General features: G+C 38.8%; 1 protein-coding gene and 1 long non-coding RNA gene across 2 annotated transcripts in view; one reads left to right on the top strand and one right to left on the bottom strand.

The window, feature by feature from the left end:
- LOC146661226 (polypeptide N-acetylgalactosaminyltransferase 10-like) overlaps positions 1–20,513 on the top strand; it is a 96,000-nt gene that overhangs the window by 63,299 nt on the left and 12,188 nt on the right. The window contains exons 5-7 of the mRNA XM_085421322.1: positions 4,239–4,424; positions 7,535–7,718; positions 14,275–14,392. Of these exons, the coding sequence (XP_085277448.1) occupies positions 4,239–4,424; positions 7,535–7,718; positions 14,275–14,392 (488 nt within the window). The remainder of the gene's footprint in view (positions 1–4,238; positions 4,425–7,534; positions 7,719–14,274; positions 14,393–20,513) is intronic.
- Positions 1,935–20,513, bottom strand: part of LOC146661223 (uncharacterized) — a 513,791-nt gene continuing 495,212 nt past the window's right edge. The window contains exon 5 of the long non-coding RNA XR_014913585.1: positions 1,935–1,952. This is a non-coding gene — a long non-coding RNA (uncharacterized LOC146661223). The remainder of the gene's footprint in view (positions 1,953–20,513) is intronic.

Below are 20,513 nucleotides of genomic sequence, written 5' to 3'. Positions count from 1 at the left end.
ATTGTGACTGTTTGTAAAGAAGCTGTCAAAACCATATGTCACGTTTTCTGTACTTCAAGAAGGTTTTCTATTCAAACCACTGGGCTTCTGCTTTTATCCTCAAGAATGATCACCTAGCATTAAAACATGACGTTAAGGGATTGTGTATAAATAGCATCGTTTGTGTTTAATGTCTTTGTGTTTTAGGCTTTTTGAACGTGAAAAGGTTAGGATTGGGGATAAGGTCAGGGTTAGGGCATCTCATGGTGTGAAATGCCAACCTCATTCAGGGCATCAAATACTGCTTTTGAGTGTTAGTAATGGCATAAATCTAGTGCATCAGGGGACCGACAGAAACCTTGTGAGGAGTTGATGCCATATCTGCAGTGTTTAATGCTATGAAAGGGTGTATTTTAACCCAAACTACACTGTCATCCCAAACCTAGCAAACTAACAAAGTTTATGGTGTTTTAGAGCCTAAACCAAAGAAAAAGTAAATTAACAAACAGGCCTCTAAGCGTCATCTTCTTCTAGCTGACGATGTGTGGCTAACACAACTGCTGTCCCCGAAGCTTCAAATTCCAATCTTCAGTGAGGCTGGTTCTCTCCTACGCATCTTATGCTCATCTTTTACCAACAGAATCTGACAGAGCATAGGTATTTGATGTCCAACCCATTGGATAATCAACTGTGATTCTTCATGTCATAAAATTGCACGAAAATAACCTAAATTCAGACTTGTTAAACAAAAAGGCAGCTTTATTGGCAGAAGGCCCACAACAAGTCTGTACAAAAATCCAAACAAAATCAACAAACAGTAGTTTGTTGATTTTTCTTGGATTTGGATTTCAGAATATATTCCATGCTCCAGATTACTCAAAACTCTGATGTCGGAATTTAAGAGTATTGCTTCTGGAGTCCAAGTTAGCTCGTTCCAGATAAAGTGACGAAAAAGTTTTTTGCGCTTAAAAACATCACTGGATAGAGCGTGGTCAGTATGGCTTATGTAGTGAGTCACAAATACACAACAGTGACAGCATAGATAGATATAGAAAGTTTCACAAATTTGCTATTGTTTACATCCAGGGCCGCCATCTTGGATGTGCGCCATCATGAGTGTGCATGCATCAACAATGCATGCAGCCTGTTACAGTTGCTCCTGCTTTTCTCTTTACTTTAACTTTTTCTTACTTATTTTTTGTCCTTTACTTTGTTCTTAATGTTCGTCTGTTTAATAGATTTCCTTTCAATTATGTGGCTAGAGAGTTTTTGTTCTACATAATTTCCTTAGGGATTAAGTGAAGGATTCTGATTCTGAATGGATTGTTAACTCTTGGTTGAGTGGGAAATCTCGGAACTCAGAAATTCCAACTTCCTAGTTATTCAGGAAAGCGAAACCTACAAAGGACAAGCAGAAGACAGGACTCTCTTTACTCACACAGACACAATGAAGGCCAATCAGGGAAATGAGACATGGGAGCACACAACAGACACAATCCAAGAGGAGAAAGTAAAACTGAATACAAAGCACACGAGCCAAATAAGTACCAAAACAAAACAGGAAATAACTAATGCAAAGGTTAGATATATACCTACACACAGTAGCTTTACACTAAAGAAATGGAAATTCAAAAACTCAAATCATTAACATAAGTCAGAGAGAAACACTCTAAATAATCACAAAAATACCACAGCCCCAAGACCATGACACCATAACAGAATTAAGTGTTCTCATAGAATAATCCATGATATCAGTTGGGTAAAATAGTATTTCATACTTGTAATGCTCTGGTTTGTCAAAATGTTGCAATTAATTGTACTTATTATACAAACAAAACAGCCCAGGCCACCTACACAGACAGTCATACTAATAATATAAAATATCTCACATTTTAGGTTAGATTTTTTTAAAGGCCTTTAAATTTTGTATGAAGAGCATTAAAACGTAACAACAAAAAAAACAAAAACAAAGCCTTCTCTCTTCAGGGAGACCATTATCCCAGCCCATTTCAATGAATAATGGTACTTACACTTAACTATGCATTTACAGATCATTGACATGATTACAATCAATGACAGACTGAATTTTAACAGCCAAAATGTTTCAGCAGTCTTTTTTAGCAAATTGCAGATTGTTCTGCAAAAAATGTGTGACACATCTTAACCTAACCAAATGTCAGGTTATAATGCGCTTTTATTCGCTTGTTACATTTTAAGTATAAAGAACTATTCTTTGAGAAACGTTGTGAGTATGAGCAAATATTTGTAAAGTTTATCTCTTTATAGTCATATATTTATAGCCACATGTGCAAGCAATTGTCCAAATGAGATCTTAATAATGAGATTTTCACATTTCATTGTTCGTGCATCTCCTGGCAGCCGGTTTTGAACGCTGTCTGATCTTGCTCATTAAATGGATTGCTAGAGTTGTTGTTTTGTCTATTTCCTGAACTGAGATTACCTTCACTCATGTTTGCAGATATTTGTCCTACATAGGTAAAACATCACAGCCCTGCATCTCATCAGTCTGATTCGTTGCTCCTGTGGTTAAATGTTCTGTCTGTAATTTCTGCATTTAAAATGGCAAAATCCCACAGGCAGAAAACTGAAGCAGAGAACAAATTTTTTTTTTCTTCTTTTTGAAGATTTGTGAAGTAGACACAGTGAGTGAACAGTAAAACTTTCCTATCCCCAAACTTTCTTTTGGTACCTCTGCAAAAAACAAAACAAAACAGCTGTTGTATAAACTGCTTACTGTGTGCAGAATTGCACTGCGTTGGAGTGTATCCCGGCTACCAGCATGGAGCATGGGCAGGAGGGAAGGTAAACTCAGTAGGTCGCCAGTCTTTGTGTTACATGCCAGTTCTTGATTCAAGGAGAACCAAACTGCAGAGACAGAACTACACAGACAGGCTGAACAAACAAAAAAGGGAAACTAACTGGAAATGGTGAAAGGTAGCAGATGCAAATCTGATGGCTGCTGATTCTACCAAAGAGTAATTCAGATAAAAATAAAAGAGGACATGCAGGAAGGTCAGCAGTTGAACTGACAAAGGACAGATGGGAGCGACAGGATGTTACTGTCTGAGTGGGTGAAGGGCAGGTCGAATCAATTAGGACTGAGCACACAATCACAGGAGCTGGAAAACAAAGACTACAAAGATGCACAATGAGGGTGATAACCAAACAAAACAAGAAGTGACAGAAAAAGAAAAATCACAAGACTGGTACACACACATTCACACATTTACTCACACAGATACAGAGAAGATGTAACACCAATGGATGGACCAAGGAAAAACTAAGAGCACTGAAATGTTGTTACTGGTAATACACACAGCACAACTCTTTCATCCATCCATCCATCCATTCACTTCCGCTTATCCTTTTCAGGGTCGCGGGGGGTGCTGGAGCCAATCCCAGCTGTCATAGGGCGAGAGGCGGGGTACACCCTGGACAGGTCGCCAGTCTGTCGCAAGGCTAACACACAAGGACAAACAACCATTCGCACTCACATTCATTTGCACATTCACACCTAGTGACAATTTGGGTTATCCAATTAACCTATCCCCACAAGCTTCATGTCTTTGGACGGTGGGAGGAAGCCGGAGTACCCGGAGGGAACCCACGCAGACACGGGGAGAACATGCAAACTCCACACAGAAAGACCCCGGCCTGATGTTGGAATTGAACTCAGGACCTTCTTGCTGTGCGGCAACAGTGCTAACCACCGTGCCACCGTGCTGCCCAACTCTTTCACACTTAAGAAATACATTGAGAGAGTTCGTTGTCTATGCATTGTGGACATGTGTCCCTATTTAAATTTTCTACTCCAAACAAAATGATCAATGCTACTATAGTATTTATTTTAATCCTGAACAAACATTTGCAGTACAAAACAAAGGACAGTGCTGTGCTGAAAAACTAAATGCTCAAGCATATGCATCAGCTTCTTACACAAAGCACGGTGATGAAGGATTTTGTTGTTGAGCTTGATCGATGTGAAGGTAAAGTGTGAAAAGAATGAAAATAATTACAGCATGTACGGCTTGTTGCAGTGTTCAAATGACATTAAAATATTGTATTTAGAAAACTGAAAATATGAGAGTCTTTCCTTTCTTGGTATTGATAAAAAAAAATTACGACTTTTTGGTAGCAAAAAGTGGTCGATTGGTTTTAAAAGACTAAAAGTGATAAAGAATCTACTGAAGCAGAGTGGTCCTTTACCTCAAATCATCTCTACCTTCCTCTCTTTGCAGAGCACCTAAAGGTGGCACTGGAGGAGTACATGAAACGGATGCCTAAGGTTCAAATCTTGAGGACGAAGAAGAGAGAGGGGCTGATCAGAACTCGTCTTCTTGGAGCCGCTGCTGCCAAGGCAGAAGTCATCACCTTCCTGGACTCACACTGCGAAGCTAATGTCAACTGGCTGCCTCCACTGCTGGGTGAGAAACACGCTTGCACACATCCATCCAGCAATCATGAGGTGCCGATGACATATCTCCCATCCAAAAATCGGTACGAGGTCTTATACCAATATTTGCAAGCCAGATAGGGTGTTATTTCCACACCCAATAGCAATTCAGTCTGACGACTTCCTTCAAAGTACGACATCAGACCACATTGTTGTAATAAAAATAGCAAATGCATGTGATTGTGATCACGTAGTTATGATAGAGCTGCCATGATATAGGGTTCTAAGGATAAACATTACGTTTAAAAATGAGTTCATGTATACATAAAATGTGTACATCATAAACACTGCAGTGCGTATGTAGAGTTTCAGACTCACTTAATAGTTTATCCAGGTTTGTTCCCGTTCACATTTCCAGTGACTAATATTCTGCTACCTCAGCTACTTTCTTTATGGTTGACTAAAGTAAGGTGACTACAAATGAGGCCATTCACTTTTCTGTTGGCACATTTTTTTCAACATACTGAGACTCATCTCCCACAGCAGTGCCACTGAAAAGTGAGACACCACACAGGTGCAGTTTGAGAAATAAATTCATAGTTTAATCACCAAGTTTTTGTCCGTTCTTGCTGTCTCTCGTTCACTGTTAAACTGCACTACTGGGTCCTCGCCGTGACTCAGAGCTGTGTCCACAGTTTGTAGCCTAATGATATTTTGTGTACAAGCTAACTACAGCATATATCATTATAGTAATGGTGTTTACTTTATATATCAGTTGTATCCACCAGCTTCTTGCACACTCCCAGTTCACATTGCCCTCTTGAACCATTAAAATATCAAAAATATAAGGATGAATTTCCACATTTTCTACACAGATGTATTATTATAAATTATTTTGGCCACAATAATAACATTTACTGCATTAAACAAAAAAAACATGTTTACAGACGTTCTGGTAAACAACTAAAAGCCAGTCCAGGCAACATATTAGAGTCATTCAGCATTTGAATATTGGCTGAATGTTTAAATGTAGCACTGTGATTTTCATGTAATAAACAAATAAATTAAATAAACAAAAACGTCCTGAAATTTCTGTTTTCCAAAACGTTTCACTTTCAAAAATTGCTCCAAAAATATCACTTAATTTCCAAAAGAACATTTCAACCTTTTTGACAGTTTAATTTTCAAATATTTTTAAATTACTTTACTTTCACAAATATTCAAATTTTCTTAAAAAATAACTTTTTGTTTTAAAAATGCCTCACTTTTGAAACAAAAAGGACACATCTATAAATGTCAAAATCTGACAAATGTCAATTTCCAAATTTCATCGCTCTCGGAAAAATGTATCACTCCCAAGGTCACGGAGCACAGGAATGTACAAAGTCACGTTATTGCTGCAAAATTGCTTTCACTAAGAGAGAGCCAATCATTCTCAAACACAGAAATATATGCACACACACACACATGCACTCACACTATCCCTGCTGCGAGACTGAGTGCTTCCTCTTCTGGCTGATGGACTTGCTCACTACCTCATTCTCACTTTATCAATTACCTTTTTCCATTAAGGACCCATGTTCAACTCGGTTTCCCAGCATGGTGCCATTCCCAGTTGGAACCATTTCACAGCAAACCTTATGACCCATGTTACCTCTCTGTCAAGCTGTTTACACATCAAGCGGGAATAGGACGTGTGTCTGCCAGTGCGTAACATAAACAAGCAGCCATGTTCATTACAGCCCACTGTGGCACTTTGATTGTTGTCAGGAGTGAAAGAGTTAGGACTGGAGGCTGTGGAAAAGTGAACATACTGTAGTTGCACTGCAGGTTTGCATTAGGTGCAGCAGTATCATTACTTTGAATTGGCAATTATGAATACAAATATTGATATGATACATGCTTTTCATCTGAAAGAGGAGCGGAAACTATAAATATTTTCTGTATTTTAATAATTGTTGAATCCAAATATAAAGTTACCGTATATTGTTTGCTGTAAAAAATTCAAACTCAGGTATAAAGCTGCATTTTTAAAAACTACATCTGTGGTGGACAATTTTCCTATCCCCTTCTGGATCATCAAAGACCTTAACTTATGGAGTGCTGTTGCCAAGAATCCGTTCACAGCTGTATCCAAATGTAAATGTTATGTGGAAGTTAGTAAAAGGAAGAACACATACACTCACACTCATATGGCAGCAACTCCGTGCATTAGGCACGTAAACATGGACAAGAAGACCTGCTGAAGTTCAAACCAAGCATCAGAATGGAAAAGAAAGTTAATCTAAGTGACTTGGTGTGGTTGTTGATGTCAGACAAGCTGAGGATTCACTATTGTCTATAGAGAATATACCAGGGTATGCAGAAAAGCATCTCTATTCTATTCTGTTCAATTCAGTTTTATTTATGCAGTGCCAAATCACAACAACAAACCTTAAGGCGCTTTATATTGTAAGGTAGACCCTACAATAATACACACATCTCTGAATGCACGACGTGTCAAACCTTGAAATGGGCTACAGCAGCAGAAGACTGCACCAGGCACCCTTCCTCTAAGCCAAGAACAGGAAACAGAGTCCACAGTCCACAATGTGGACTCCACATGGGCTCACCCAAACTGGCTATCAGGACTGGAAAAATATCACCTACTCTGATAAGTGACTGCACCTTACCTGAATATTGTTGCTGATTATTTTCTATCCCTTTATGAAAACATTGTACTCATCTTCTGCTGGCTCCTTCCAGCAAGATAACACACCATGTCACAAAGCTCAAATCATCTCAGATTGGTTTCTTGAACATAACAGTGTTCAAAATTCACTCTACTACTATGCTATGAAGAATTAAGATGGTTGTGAAAGCAAAGGGAGGTCCAAGGCAGTAAAGTAGCCGGTGAGTTTAGATACAAACAAAGGAGAGAAAAAGGGGATAGAGAGGTTATGACCAAAGGATGAATCTCTAAACAAAAACTAAATATTATAACACAAACAGAGGACCAAACAGAACAAGGGTTAACCAAGACTGAGTTTCATTTATTATTGTCCATATCACAACATACAGCAAATAAACACGTAACTTGTCTTATTTATTTTTTTTATTTAACTCACATTATTCAAATGGCTCTCTATGTGCATCTCACAGATCGAATTGCCCAGAACAGGAAGGCTATTGTATGTCCAATGATTGACGTCATCGACCACGACAACTTTGGCTATGACACGCAGGCAGGGGACGCCATGCGAGGGGCGTTTGACTGGGAAATGTACTACAAACGGATTCCAATCCCTCCAGAGATGCAGAGGGATGACCCCAGTGAACCCTTTGAGTGAGTAACGCAAGTTTAAAAGTAGTGCACTTTAAATCTAATCAGTGACTTAAAGCTTTCCTTCCACGGCATACCTATTTCATTTAAATATGCATTTAGATTTTGAAGGATTTTATTTAAATGACCTAAATGATGAATGATAAAATGACAGTAATTGAAGTCCACTCCTCTAAAATGCTTTATTGTGCATAATCTTCTCATTATCCAGGCTGAGCTGTTGAAAGTCTCTTTCTAATAAAGGCGTATGTCGTACTTTGTCTTGTGAGTAAAGATGATGTTGGTTTGTGAGGCTTATTTTTTCCCTACTCTGGTGTAAGTGAGTTGCCAGGATCACACAATCACTAATGGGCTGCCCAGACAGAAAGTAGACATGATACGGGGAGTGAATGTCTCTATAGAAATGATAATATTTTTAGCAGGATGCCTCCCATCACCAAATTGATACTAGTTTACTGTATTGATAAGGATGTTGATACTTCCATTAAGAAGATGACTTTTGTTTGCTTTGTTTAGAATTTTCATTTTCAAAATATTGTACTTCAAACAGTTACGTAAGATGCATTCACTCCTACTCCAGTAATGTTACTGCTGGATTTTTAAAAAGAATGGCGGAATCAGGCATATATATCGGATGTTTTTTAAAGTGGAGATCAGCTCTTATTTTTTTGTCTGCTTGAACATAAGTATTGATTACAGTAAAATATTTTTAACAAGGAATACTTTGGCCTACTAGCTGTTTGCTAAATTATGCTAGCTTAGCACAAGGCTAAGTTTATCAGATAAGCCAGTTTATGCAGAATATGAAAGTAACACAAATTATATCAAAGTTCTGTAATGCAAACTGCCCCTAACTATGAATACATTCATTTTTGTGGTGAAAAACATTTGTGTAATTTTGTATACATTTTTAACACTGTAGAATGTAAATTGATTCCACTTTTGTTTTTGCTTTAACTAAAACTGGTCCGTGTATTTAGCCATGCTGATGAACAGTCTCTCCACCTCTAGAGGTGGCCTAACGCAGTCTTTTTATGTATTTTCTATGCTTGAGGTATCTGTGTGGGGTTCTGAGTCATCCAGTCATTGTAGTTCTAAGCACTTAATTTGAACGCAACCTGGAGCTAAAATAGAGGTTTGAATGTTAAGTAGATAGAGCTACGATGCCTGAGAACCTCCATCAGCTTGTAAAACTAAAACCTTTCACATGAGAGGTGAAAAAACATCTTCATATTCATTCATCCATCCATCATTTATCCAATTGGCTCACTTTAAATATTGACAACACTTTTTCCCTTCTGTATTTAGTAATGATGTACAGACATTTTTGTCTCTTACATTTATGTTCCCAAAATCCGTGCTCTCACACATCAGATGCTGCACTGGAAGTCAAACCCTCCCAAGAAGACACTTCACTGGTACACTGCAGTGCTCATCTAACTATACAGAATATAGCAACAGATGAACTGAACCGTATGCTTAGTGGTTCTCTTATGTACGATCACACTGTTATAGAACAGCGCTTCACGAGTGAGAACATCTAGAGACAGGTGCCAGATGCCCATTTGTGATGTTTTTCCCTTATGAATATGTATAATCTGTGTTTTGTAGGTTTGGGACACTTTAACAACCACAGGAAACAATTTTTGAGGCTTTATGTTTTCGACTTGTCTGTCCCCTTCTCAGGAAGTCCTCAAGGGAGCTTCTGCAAGTTTGGCTCAAAGTTTCACTTGGACACAAGAATGAAGTGATTAGATGAACTAGAAGGATAACTAATAACCATTAGAATAACTCTGCTTAAATGTCAAAAAGTCAAGGTCATTGTGACCTCACAAAATACCGTTTTAGATGTTAAATGTAACATGTTACACACATGCACAGACATGCATGTAAAATGCAATTTGACTGGTTGGCATGCAGCAGCTTTTTGGTAATTCTGCTTTTATGACTGGAGCAAAACAAAAAAAATCCACTGGTTTCCCCTGCTGTATGTTGCCAATGTGTCCAAATGTGACAGTGTGAGAAAGAAAGATGTGTTTCTGAGGATAATTGTGACACGACAAAGTGCTGAGCTTTCTTAATTAAGACAGAAGCTGAAATTAGACTGGCAACTCCGTCTCAGCTCCTTTGCTTCACTTTGTCTCAGCTGTAATTAAGTCCTTACCCCCACATTTTTCCACACTGACTATGCTCATATTTACATTGATGTGGATTTAGACCAATGGTTTGGAGCAACACTTTTTTTTCAGGCAGCGTTGTGTAATTTGAGTTTTTTTTCCTTCTTGCCCTGTCGGATCAAACAGAATCTCTTAAATCTTGATTGATGTAGGCGTAAAACACTGTGTAAATAACTGTGTAAAACACCTTTTTTATTAATCCCTCTAATATAGTCAGTGTGTAGAAGACTGGTTAAATATTGGGCTAAAAAGTATCATCATATCATATCATCTGTGATATGATAAATCATGATATGTAAGTCTTTGAGACTCGAGGCTGTTTAAAGGTCAAATATAAAGTAATGCAGAGAGAATCCAAACAATTTCCGCTTGACCAAACACTTAGTGTGGGAGGCTGGGTCCACGACTCAGCATTTTGAGTTTATTTTGTTTTTTTGAGTTTATTTTGTATTTCTGGTGGTTACATTGTGAAGTTCTTGTGTTATTATTCTATTTAGTGTTTAGTTAAGTTTTGGTGTAGTTATGTTTCTTCTCTGTCTCCTTGTTTATGTGTCTTTTCTGTTTTCCGTGCAGTCTGTCATGTGTCTCATGTCTGCGTGTTCCATGTTGTCAAGCTCATGTTGTCTTGTCTACGTCCCTTTCTTGTTCCTGTTTTATTGTGAAGAGTCTGGTGTTCCATGTTTAGTGCGTTTAGTCGTACTTCATCTCTGGCATTCAGGCTCATTTGTCCCCGGGTGTTTTCACTTCCCTCATTACCCTCCTGTGTATTTAAGTCCCCTGTATCCCTCTGGCTTTCTTGTGTCTTCATGCTCCTGCTCAAGTTCATGTTTGTGCTCTTGGTATGCCCCTGTTCAGATTTATGTTTATGTATTTGCCATAGTTTTCATGTTTAGCTCTAGCTTTTTCCAGTTTAGTTTAGCTTTTGGTCTTTGCCTTAGTTCACCATTGTCCAGTTGATTTCTAGGTTTTACTACCAGCCTAAATAAATGGCTCACCTTTTGTTACCCTTTTGTTTTGTCTTCCATACGTATGCTTTTGGATCCGCTCCTCAAACACATTGGCCCACCTGACTGTAACACTTGGTGAACACGGGGAGGAAAAACACCCATTTAATAGGAAGAAACCTCTGACAAAGTAAAACATGATAAAACAGCAATTTAAAAATCTAGTTGATTGTTTTTGGCCTGAAACTAACATGACAAGAGAGGGTTGACAGCATTGCAATAGACAACAAATGTCCCAGGACAAAAAAGTGATTGTGCAGGGACAGTTTCCAGGCAAAATATTCTTATGCTGATAGGTTTTTGTGATTAAAACAACAAAAGGGGAATTTAGAGACCCAAGAGGCATACCAGTGTTTTGTAGGAAGCATCAAGCATCAGGTGACCTTGATGTGCTGGCCAAAGCAGGGATGGACCGAGTAAACCACCAAGTTTTCAGTATTTCGTTTAATATTGCTGTCATTGAGAAAGTAAATTGGAAAATCTGTTAATTTTATTACACTGCACTTAGGCATTCGTTTATCATGTGTGTGCATTGTGGAGCTGTGAGTGCTAATTTAGGGTAGCGTGCCCCACAGAGGGCACAGGAAGCATAAATGTTTTCATCACGCCAAATGGTTTTTATTTTAATTTTAAAAATGAAGGACCGTAAACAAGCTGCACGAGTGTTAGAGGCAAACCCGACACAGTGTGCCCAGAGTAATTATGATGTGTTAAAGACATTAAACAGTGTTGGAGAGGAGTACAGAGATTTCTGTAATCACTGCTTATTCATTCATTTAATTATTTTCACCCTTGAAGAGGGAAAACTGCAGAAACCTGGCTGTTATCACCAAGGGACTCATATCTGTGCTCACTGCTCACGAGGTGTGAGAAGCCCTAGAGTGTTTCTCACCGCTGACAGTACAGTAGCTGCACTGTTTGCCTTTAATTGATCCTCCTCAGGGACGACTTTGGCAAGAGCAGACTACCTGCTGGCTCACTCACCTCCGATTTCCACCTGATGAAAAGCTTGTAGCTATGACAACCTGCGTGTACCCGCGAGTGTGTGTGCTGTGATATTTCTGCAGTGAAGTGGACCGCATCTCGTTTGGGGGATAGAAAGATGAGAATGATGCGCTTCAGTGTTTGATTGATTTAGTGCTGCACCATTTGGGGTCAGGTGTTGAGTGGAAAGTTGTGGGTTAAAGATCGGATCTAGTTGGTGAAGTTCTTCACAAGAAATCTGACGTACTCTTGTGTTTGTGTGCCTACCTGCTGCCCCAGTTTTTGTGCCTCAGGTGTGCAGCAGCAACAATCATGTATAGCAGCCACATAACAGCTAACAAGTCTCGCGCTTAGCAGCACAGATCTTGACACAGCAGACAGAAACCACAGTGCTATAGTGGGTTAATTGCAGAGCATCTTCATTTTCTGGTGAGAAATGGGTGCCACTTGGAATACATGCACTCTGACTTACTGTCTGTATTCCTCTGAATATTCTCACTCGTTTTATTTTTGCTTCCAAAAGTCATATACCATTGAAAGCAATTACCAGCTTAGATGTTTTTTTTCTTCAAGGCCACAAAAACAGACTTTATGTGATTTTGGTCCAAGCACTGTTGGAGCTGTTTCAAAACTGTCATTTTCTCCTTATATTCTGTTAGCAGGTGGATGGTGAGCTTCGAGCCATTATACTTCTAACAGTTCCATTTCCGGTGTATAATTTGTTGACTAGGTTGCTTAGTTTTGCATTAAAAAATCTTGTGTAAATGTCAGAGTTCATGATTCCCATGAATACATACATACCAACACCACTGCAAGAAAAGCAGCTGTAGATTTTGCTCTAAGGGTGGCCTGAAGGGTGAAGGAGGGAGTCAGTCTGGTTGAAAACCTTCTCTAGACTCCACAAGAAAACTTTTAATGCCACATTCAAGCATATTAAATTTCCTTTACCTGTCCATTGTAGATTTAATTCACTATCAAGTTAGATGCTGAACTTTATTCATATTAGAAGGATGCATGTTTTCCTATACAATCAACTCTTTTTTTTTTCTTCCAAAGCATGTAGTTTCATTTTTTAAAAAGTGTTATTTTGTAACAGTTAAAGATGGAGCTGGTAGATTTTTGTTGGGAGTGGGTTAGGGTTAGGACAGGAATAGAAACGAGTTTATCAGAGCAAGAGCTCTGGTTGTGAACTTTGGAGACAACGTTAGTGAAGAGAAGCTGAGTTGGTCTGGACATGTGCAGAGGAGGGATAGTGGATGTAATGCATAGAGGATGTTGAATATGGACCTGCTAGGCACTGAGAAGGTTTATGGATGTATTCCTTTTCAACCTGTATGTTTTATAACCATACCTGGACTTGTAGCCAATGTTCCCTCTAAGCTGCGCACGTGCTTGCGCACTGCTGGCACGGTCTCTGCGAACAGAAAATCTGCGTTGTGCACACAAAAAAAATCTAATCTGAATTGAAATTAAGATTAAAACTTTAATAATTCTGTTTTGCGGTGTTAGTCAGTAAGTGACTGGCTGCTCATTAAAAGTAAGGAAAACCCTCGAAAGCACTCTCCACTGTGAGAACAAACAAAACCAAAAGAAACCCCAACCCTTTCCTATTGGTTGAAAAATGTGCCATGTCGACCAATCAAAAAATGAGATGTGAGAGATTTGTGACGTTTAGCGCAAATCTTGTGTAGTTAGTGTGTAGTGTAGTCAATAGTTTTGTTGTGTGTGTCAGAACAATGAGGCGACTGCTGAATGTTACAGGTGTTACAGCAGTGATACATCTCCTGTTGTCAGGCCTGCAGGTTTCAGGCTGTTGTTCTCCTTTATCTCATAGTGGACAGAAATGATTTAATTTGTGTGGCATCAGACTTGATGCAGAACAGCTGATTGTTCTGTAAATAATTTGAAATGTTTGTTTAAAAAAAGTCTTGGCTGCATTTTTAAGTAAACAGCTGCAAAAAACTCAGTTACTTTTTTGAAGAAGTAACTATATAATTAATTGCCCAACATTGGTCATTATTTACTGTATTTTGCATTAAATAGAGCATTGACACGTGTAATACACGTCTTTTAACCATGTCATTTTACTCAACAAAGCTGCCCTAACTGACCTTAAGTACTATACTAACCTACACATTATTCATGAAACGGGTCTGAAGTAGCGCTGTATTTATACGCACTGTTGATAACATGTTTGTCATTTTGAATAAATCCACACTTCGCCTCACACAAAAGGTAGGGCTGTTAGATTTGTCTGTTTAGATGTTGTCCTTGGCAGGATTGATATTACTGTGATGCTTCTACTCTTTATGGATAAGTGTGGGGTTTTAAGTAAAAGCTGTTCACGAAATGCAACGCAAGCAGTGACTGTTTGTGTTACATTGGGTCTTTTAGGTCACCAGTGATGGCAGGTGGACTGTTTGCTGTGGATAGAAAATGGTTCTGGGAGCTGGGAGGATACGACACTGGTCTGGAGATCTGGGGAGGAGAGCAGTATGAGATCTCCTTTAAGGTAAATATGTATAGATAATATTATCCATTATATTATGTTTTTGACGTTAAATTGAGGATGTGAAGCCAGATTATATTCTTGCCTGTAACCTGTTTGTTAATGGTTCTGTATGGAGCCACTCTGCCATAGTTTTAGCCTTTCATGATTACATCAGTTCAAAAAAAAAAAAATTAAATAAAAGATTGCCTGCAAATTAAAGGTGTTCCCAGACAATGTTATAATCCTTTCATTGCCCTCCGGCAAATCTATAAAATACTAAACTTTTTTTTTTTCAAAAGGACCAAGGGAGTTGTTTTTGTTCTGGCTTTGGGGGTCAAGCTGAGAGTGTATTTCTAATGTTTCCTTTTAACTCTTTTAAACATGCTTCAGCCACATCTTAACAAGCTCAGACAGCACTGAAAACACTCGTAATGCCTATTTACTTTTATGTCTACTTTAGCGTCAACGCTGTTGACAGAGGGGGGTGGTGGAGGTGGTAGGAAGATGTCCACGGGAGTGTTCTTCTCCTCTCACCAAACATTTCTGTGATCAGATTCATAGTAGAAGAAGACAGAAACACAGAAAATCCCTTTGTGTTTCTCAGAACCAGATAGAACAAATAGTTGTGCACACATTTATAACATCAGTATGTTTCTCACACCAGCTCAGTGAATCACTACACCAGTCCAGCCATTATTATTATTATTATTATTATTATTATTATTATTATTATTATTATTATTATTATAGCTTAAAGTTTGCATTATTAGAAGTATGGTCACTAGGACCGATGAATTGGTGCAAAGCACAGACTGTGGCCTATAAAAGATGTGTCCTGTGTTTGGAGGCTTTCATTTAGCTGTGTATCACTGCCAACTTGGTTGTTTTGGAAACAGAAGTAAAGTGAGCTTATTTTCATGAGCAAAAATCACTTGGAATAACTGAACATGAGATATAGAAATTAACGTATTTGGCAATTAGACTCAATTACACATGGCATAGCAGAACAAAATCCCAGCAGTTACAGGATTTACGATGGTGGTGGTGAAGATGAAGACTGAGGCTTGGGCGGAGCTCTGACTGAGGTGCTTGTGGAGATGGGTTGCATGAATGAGAGTTTGAAAGGGAGAAAGAAATGAACACACGCAGAGCCTGATTGGCTCAAGGGCAAGGAGATGATTGGACTAAAGTAATGATGACTGTGTTGAGATTGACGGCGTGGGAAAGTGGTAGTGATGTAATGAACAGAAAGCAGCTTAACACCCAGGAAAGCAGGCAGATGACTGATTAGGGAGCTTCCTTAGTGAATTTACGCATAAGCTTCATTTAGTATCAGAGTAAGTTCAGACCACGGTAAGTTGAGCCACTCGAGTGAAAGAGAACTACTTTCGGCTGCCCCTTTAGACACAAGGCATCACCACAGCGGGTAGCTTCTTTGATTTATCCCATCTTGATGCAACCCCAAAGGTATTTGTGTCTCCTCCTGGGATCAAAGCAGTTTTCTTTTCCTTGTTAATTGAATGTGTAAACCAATCACTGAACTGGACCTCTTGATTTTGTTCATGTTTTCATTCACATTTTTATCAATTTAATTATAAAAATATAACTAATAAAACATATAGTCTTTAGATACACTATATATTATGCTTTTGACTACATCTGCATCTGACTAAGCTTAGCACAAAAGTAAGGACATTTGTGTTTGGTTGATTAACACCAGTCTAATTATCCTTAAATGGTACCTCATTTGGAAAATTGCATTTGTGGGTTGAGAAGCAGCTTTGAATATGTGGGTTGCACCCATGAAAAACTTCAAATCAAAGATTCTATTGACTCCTGTTGGGTGTCATTTACTGGATTGGATTATTGAACTCTTAAGAAACAAGACATACTGGCAATTTACAAATGTTTTCATTTATTTATTCACTCAGTAGCATCTGGAAGAAACATTCACAGCCACAACAGCTTGGCACTTCATCCTCATGCTGGTCACAGATTGCTTTTGTCAGCATTTGTCACAAGTCCGCCAATGTTTTCGTGTGAGTTACAGATTAGAAGCACCGTTACTACAAAGAAATAATCAACCAAACACATATTTCTGTCCTTTTTGTGCTGTTTATATGCCCATAATTTTTAAAAATAACACTAAGACACTGTATAGTTTCTATGAAAGGTGAAAGCATCTACAGAATCCTCAACATTGTGTGTACCAGGCTGTAAACATGCTTTTTTTTTTTTATCTTGATTGAGTTGGGTGTAGTACCTTGGGAGTCTGAAATGGGGAGACTTACCTGCTTTTGGAGCCAGCTGTAAATGGCCATGTCAGACAATGATTCTTTTAGCGCTTCTGTGCTGGCCTTATCTTTTAACTTAAGGTTTACTGGTTAGAATTAGATTATAGCAATGCGCTCATTTGTCAAAATTTTTGGTTTCTGACTCCAAAAAACAATGATAAGAACAACCGTCTGGGGTCTAAATTTCAAGAAACCAATGGGTGAAGTCACTGTAGGTATATAAAGTTGTGAATATAAGAGAAGGAATTTGCCCAATGCTTACCATAAATGACAACACTATACAAAATAAGAAGATGAAGAAGAGGAAAACTGATGTACGGATGTCTGGGTGGAAATAAAATCGGTTTCTGAATGACTGATTAATTCCAAAAACCAAGGTCACCTATACCTGGATACCCATGCGTCATGATGCAAAAGTATAATCCATTTTTAAAACTATAATATGATGGATTGTACTGCAGTTGAGTGTCTTTAGGTCTGAACAAAAGGTGAGGATTAGAAGCCGGGCATGTGAAACAAATGATAGGCCTAGACTAATGCCATCAATGGCCCAGGGCTGAGCCTGGTGAGAACAGCTTTTATGTTTTAATACAGTTTTCTGTCTAACTTAAGTAATCATTAAGATAATACCCTTTACCAAGGTTATTATTTTGGTCAAGATTATCACTATTAATTTTTCCTATTAGCGCATGCCTTGCTGTGCCTCTTAAGTCTACTTTATATGCTCAGATATTCAATTTGGTTTCCTTTTTATTAAGATCCCCATTAGCTGATATAGTGCAGACAGCCAGTCTCCTGAGGTGAGAAGATTAACAGGCTCTCATACTAATCCTTACAACCAAACCGCTGCTCCCACAGACAGCCGGGCCCTGCTTGCATGTGAAACACAATTACTTTACTCAGTGGTACAGTTAATCTAAAGCTCCATCCTGGTGACAGCGGTGTGGGAACACCAAGCATTTCCAGCTCACACACCAAGATAATGTCAGAACATAAAGGCCCAAAGAGCAGAAGCAATGTGACCTCACAGGGAGGGTGAGAGGGACAGTGCAGGCATAAAACCAACTGCGGAGTCTTTATATTGCTTCGGACGAGCTTCATTTATGCAAACATTTAGAGACAGAGCTGCTCTGGAGGCAGAAATAATTAAACCTCCATGGATGGAGCCAGAAAAGGGGTATTTGTTCAAAGAAAACATTTGCCAACTTCCAAATAGTTGGCAGGGTAAAACTTTTCTAAAAACATAAATTGAAAAAAAAATGTTTTTAAAAGAATGTTATTTCATATTTATGGATTTGTCACGGCTGCACAGCAGTCGTGTGGTGAATTGAGAAAAGGATCCAAGATGCAGGCACTGACTGGGGTGCGAGTGAAAATTTATTTGCAGAGGTGATAAAGTGACAAAACAGGAAGAGCAGAGCGGGGAGTAAACAAACCTAAACTGGGAAAACTAAAGAACAAAACTTAAACCAGACACTCACGGGAGGAGGAGCGAAATGCACAAAGAGAGATGGCAGAGAGCCGCAGACTGAATCCCAGGTAACAGAATAATGCAGACTGACATGGAGTTAAACAGACGACGCGACAGAGAGCACAGGAAAACACAGGGCTTAAATACACGGGGAGTAATCAGGGAATGGGCCACAGGAGGGAGACACAGCTGGGAGCAATAAGGCTAACGAGACAGGGGAGAGGTAAAACTGAACACACTGACATGAGACATGAACTTTCAGAATAAAACAGGAAACTAACAGACACAGAGAACCAGACCGGACACTGAACTTGACAGGCAGACTCATGAGCAGACACAATAACACCATGGACAGACAGAGGGAACACAGAGAAGTGGAAGCAGGCAGGCAAAGAACAGAAACCTAACAAATGGCAAAATCACAACAGAATACACACTCTGAATGAACAAAAGCATAAGGAACACAAAACACTGAGTCCTCAGACTCAGGACCATGACAGGATTTAGCGCTGGATGGACATAGACAGCTACAGACTAACTTTTCTACCCTTGCCTGTGATAAAATCATCTTATTGAAAGAATAAAAAGTACACTGGCTTTCTGGTTCTTGTTTCCACGGCAACATCATCAAATAATATGTATTTGCTCATATTATGTTTGATGTGGATTTTTCCCCTTCCTGCTTATTATAGTTTTTTTTATATTGGTCTTTGGTCAATTAAATTTACTTGTGATTTCAGAAAATCACAATAAAAGTCAACTCAAGGGATGAGATCTATAATATAGACAGAAATATAACTCATCCCTTTGGGGAAACACGTCGTGATAGATAGAAATAAAATAATAAACAGGACAAACTCAAACTTTGGAACAGAGAAAACGTACAGCTAATGGATGGAGAGTAAGAGAAAGGAAGAGATGGAGAAGTGCTCAGGATGCCCTGTAGCAATCTATAGTAGGCCTGCAAGGTAATAGTTCAGGTGACCCTGGTCCAGCCTCTAGTTGGTTGAAGAATAATGTCAAAAGCTGATGTTCTGTTTTGTCTGCTCACTGTGAGGTTTTCAGGATAAGATTGGGCAAATTTAACTTGATTCTGGTTTTGACAAGAAGCTTCTGTTGGGGAACTAGCTCTCTTTCTAGGTCTTCTTAAGACTCTTGCTGCAGTGTTTTGGATCAAGTGAAGGCATTTCAGAGTGCGTTTAGGGCAAGCAGATTACAGTTGTAACAAATGCTTGGACTAGTTTTTCAGCATTACCCTGAGACGGGATGCTCCCATTTTTATAACGCTGTGCAGGTTTAAAAAAAAAACTAAAAAACAAAGAAGCTGTGTGAGTGAAAGGACAAATCTCAGTCAAAGACTATTCCGAGGTTCCTCAGCATGCCAAGGTAATGCCATCCAGTGTAAATCTAGTCCAGGTGTCACGCCAGACTCATAAGGCATCTCATAAAACATCCTGTTGAAAGAAAACACTGACACACACACACACACACACACACACACACACACACACACACACACACACACACACACAAACAAACAAAAAAACCACACAAGGTCAGTCCATTCAGATTGTTGTTCTAGTCCCAGAGCATTAAAATGCAATTGATGCTATTGTATACTGACTTTAGATTTAGTGCTGCGAGCATTTTGTTAGATCATTATTATTCATGCAGTGGAAGCAAAACACATGACCAGGCCACTGAAACACAGAAGAAAATCAAACTGTATGCATTCATGTTTTATTTATTCTTGGACACGAGTACAGACAGCTCAAGTTCTTGTTGCACTTTAAGTCAGTGCTGGATTTTTTTTCTTGCAGCAACATATTTTATTTATGCATTTGGAGTGAATTCAGTGGTTCTGTAGTTTCTTTTCTTGAACTGAGCTGTGAACACTCATGTGAGCAGAGAGACTCTAGCTGTACTAGAGTGACAGTGATAACAGCACAGGGTCATGAGAACTTCATGCCTGGACGATATATGAGTTTAATGTTACTTGGACCGTGAAACACATTTTCATGTGACGAGATTACACGCCTCATTAATGAAAGTCGAGCTGCTATAGAGGAACATTAACTGGCCTGATAGCGCTTTTTCTTTGTAGATTTCTAGATAGTCAGTGGTTTTGTCTTATTGTTTTAATGTCTGTAAGCTTAGTCTGCAAGTTTAATTAAAATTTGAGCCCCGAATGTGTTTAACCTCCTAGGACCTGGCGTTCACATATGTGGATATCACATTTTGGGTTATTTAGACCAAAACAATCAGTTTTGCTCTACAAGGGCCTGGTATCCACTTACGAGGACATTATGCTGCTACCGTTCTATCTAAATTTTATATGAATATCCTCATATGTAGCTCTCATTTTTCTTAGAAACAA

This window comes from Rhamphochromis longiceps, linkage group LG10 (assembly GCF_057381845.1).
Source record: "Rhamphochromis longiceps isolate RC_006_pf linkage group LG10, R_longiceps_female_GT1.1, whole genome shotgun sequence".
Lineage (NCBI taxonomy): Eukaryota > Metazoa > Chordata > Actinopteri > Cichliformes > Cichlidae > Rhamphochromis > Rhamphochromis longiceps.
The sequence above is the reverse complement of the archived record's forward strand: the minus strand, read 5'-3'. Positions and strand labels throughout refer to the sequence as shown.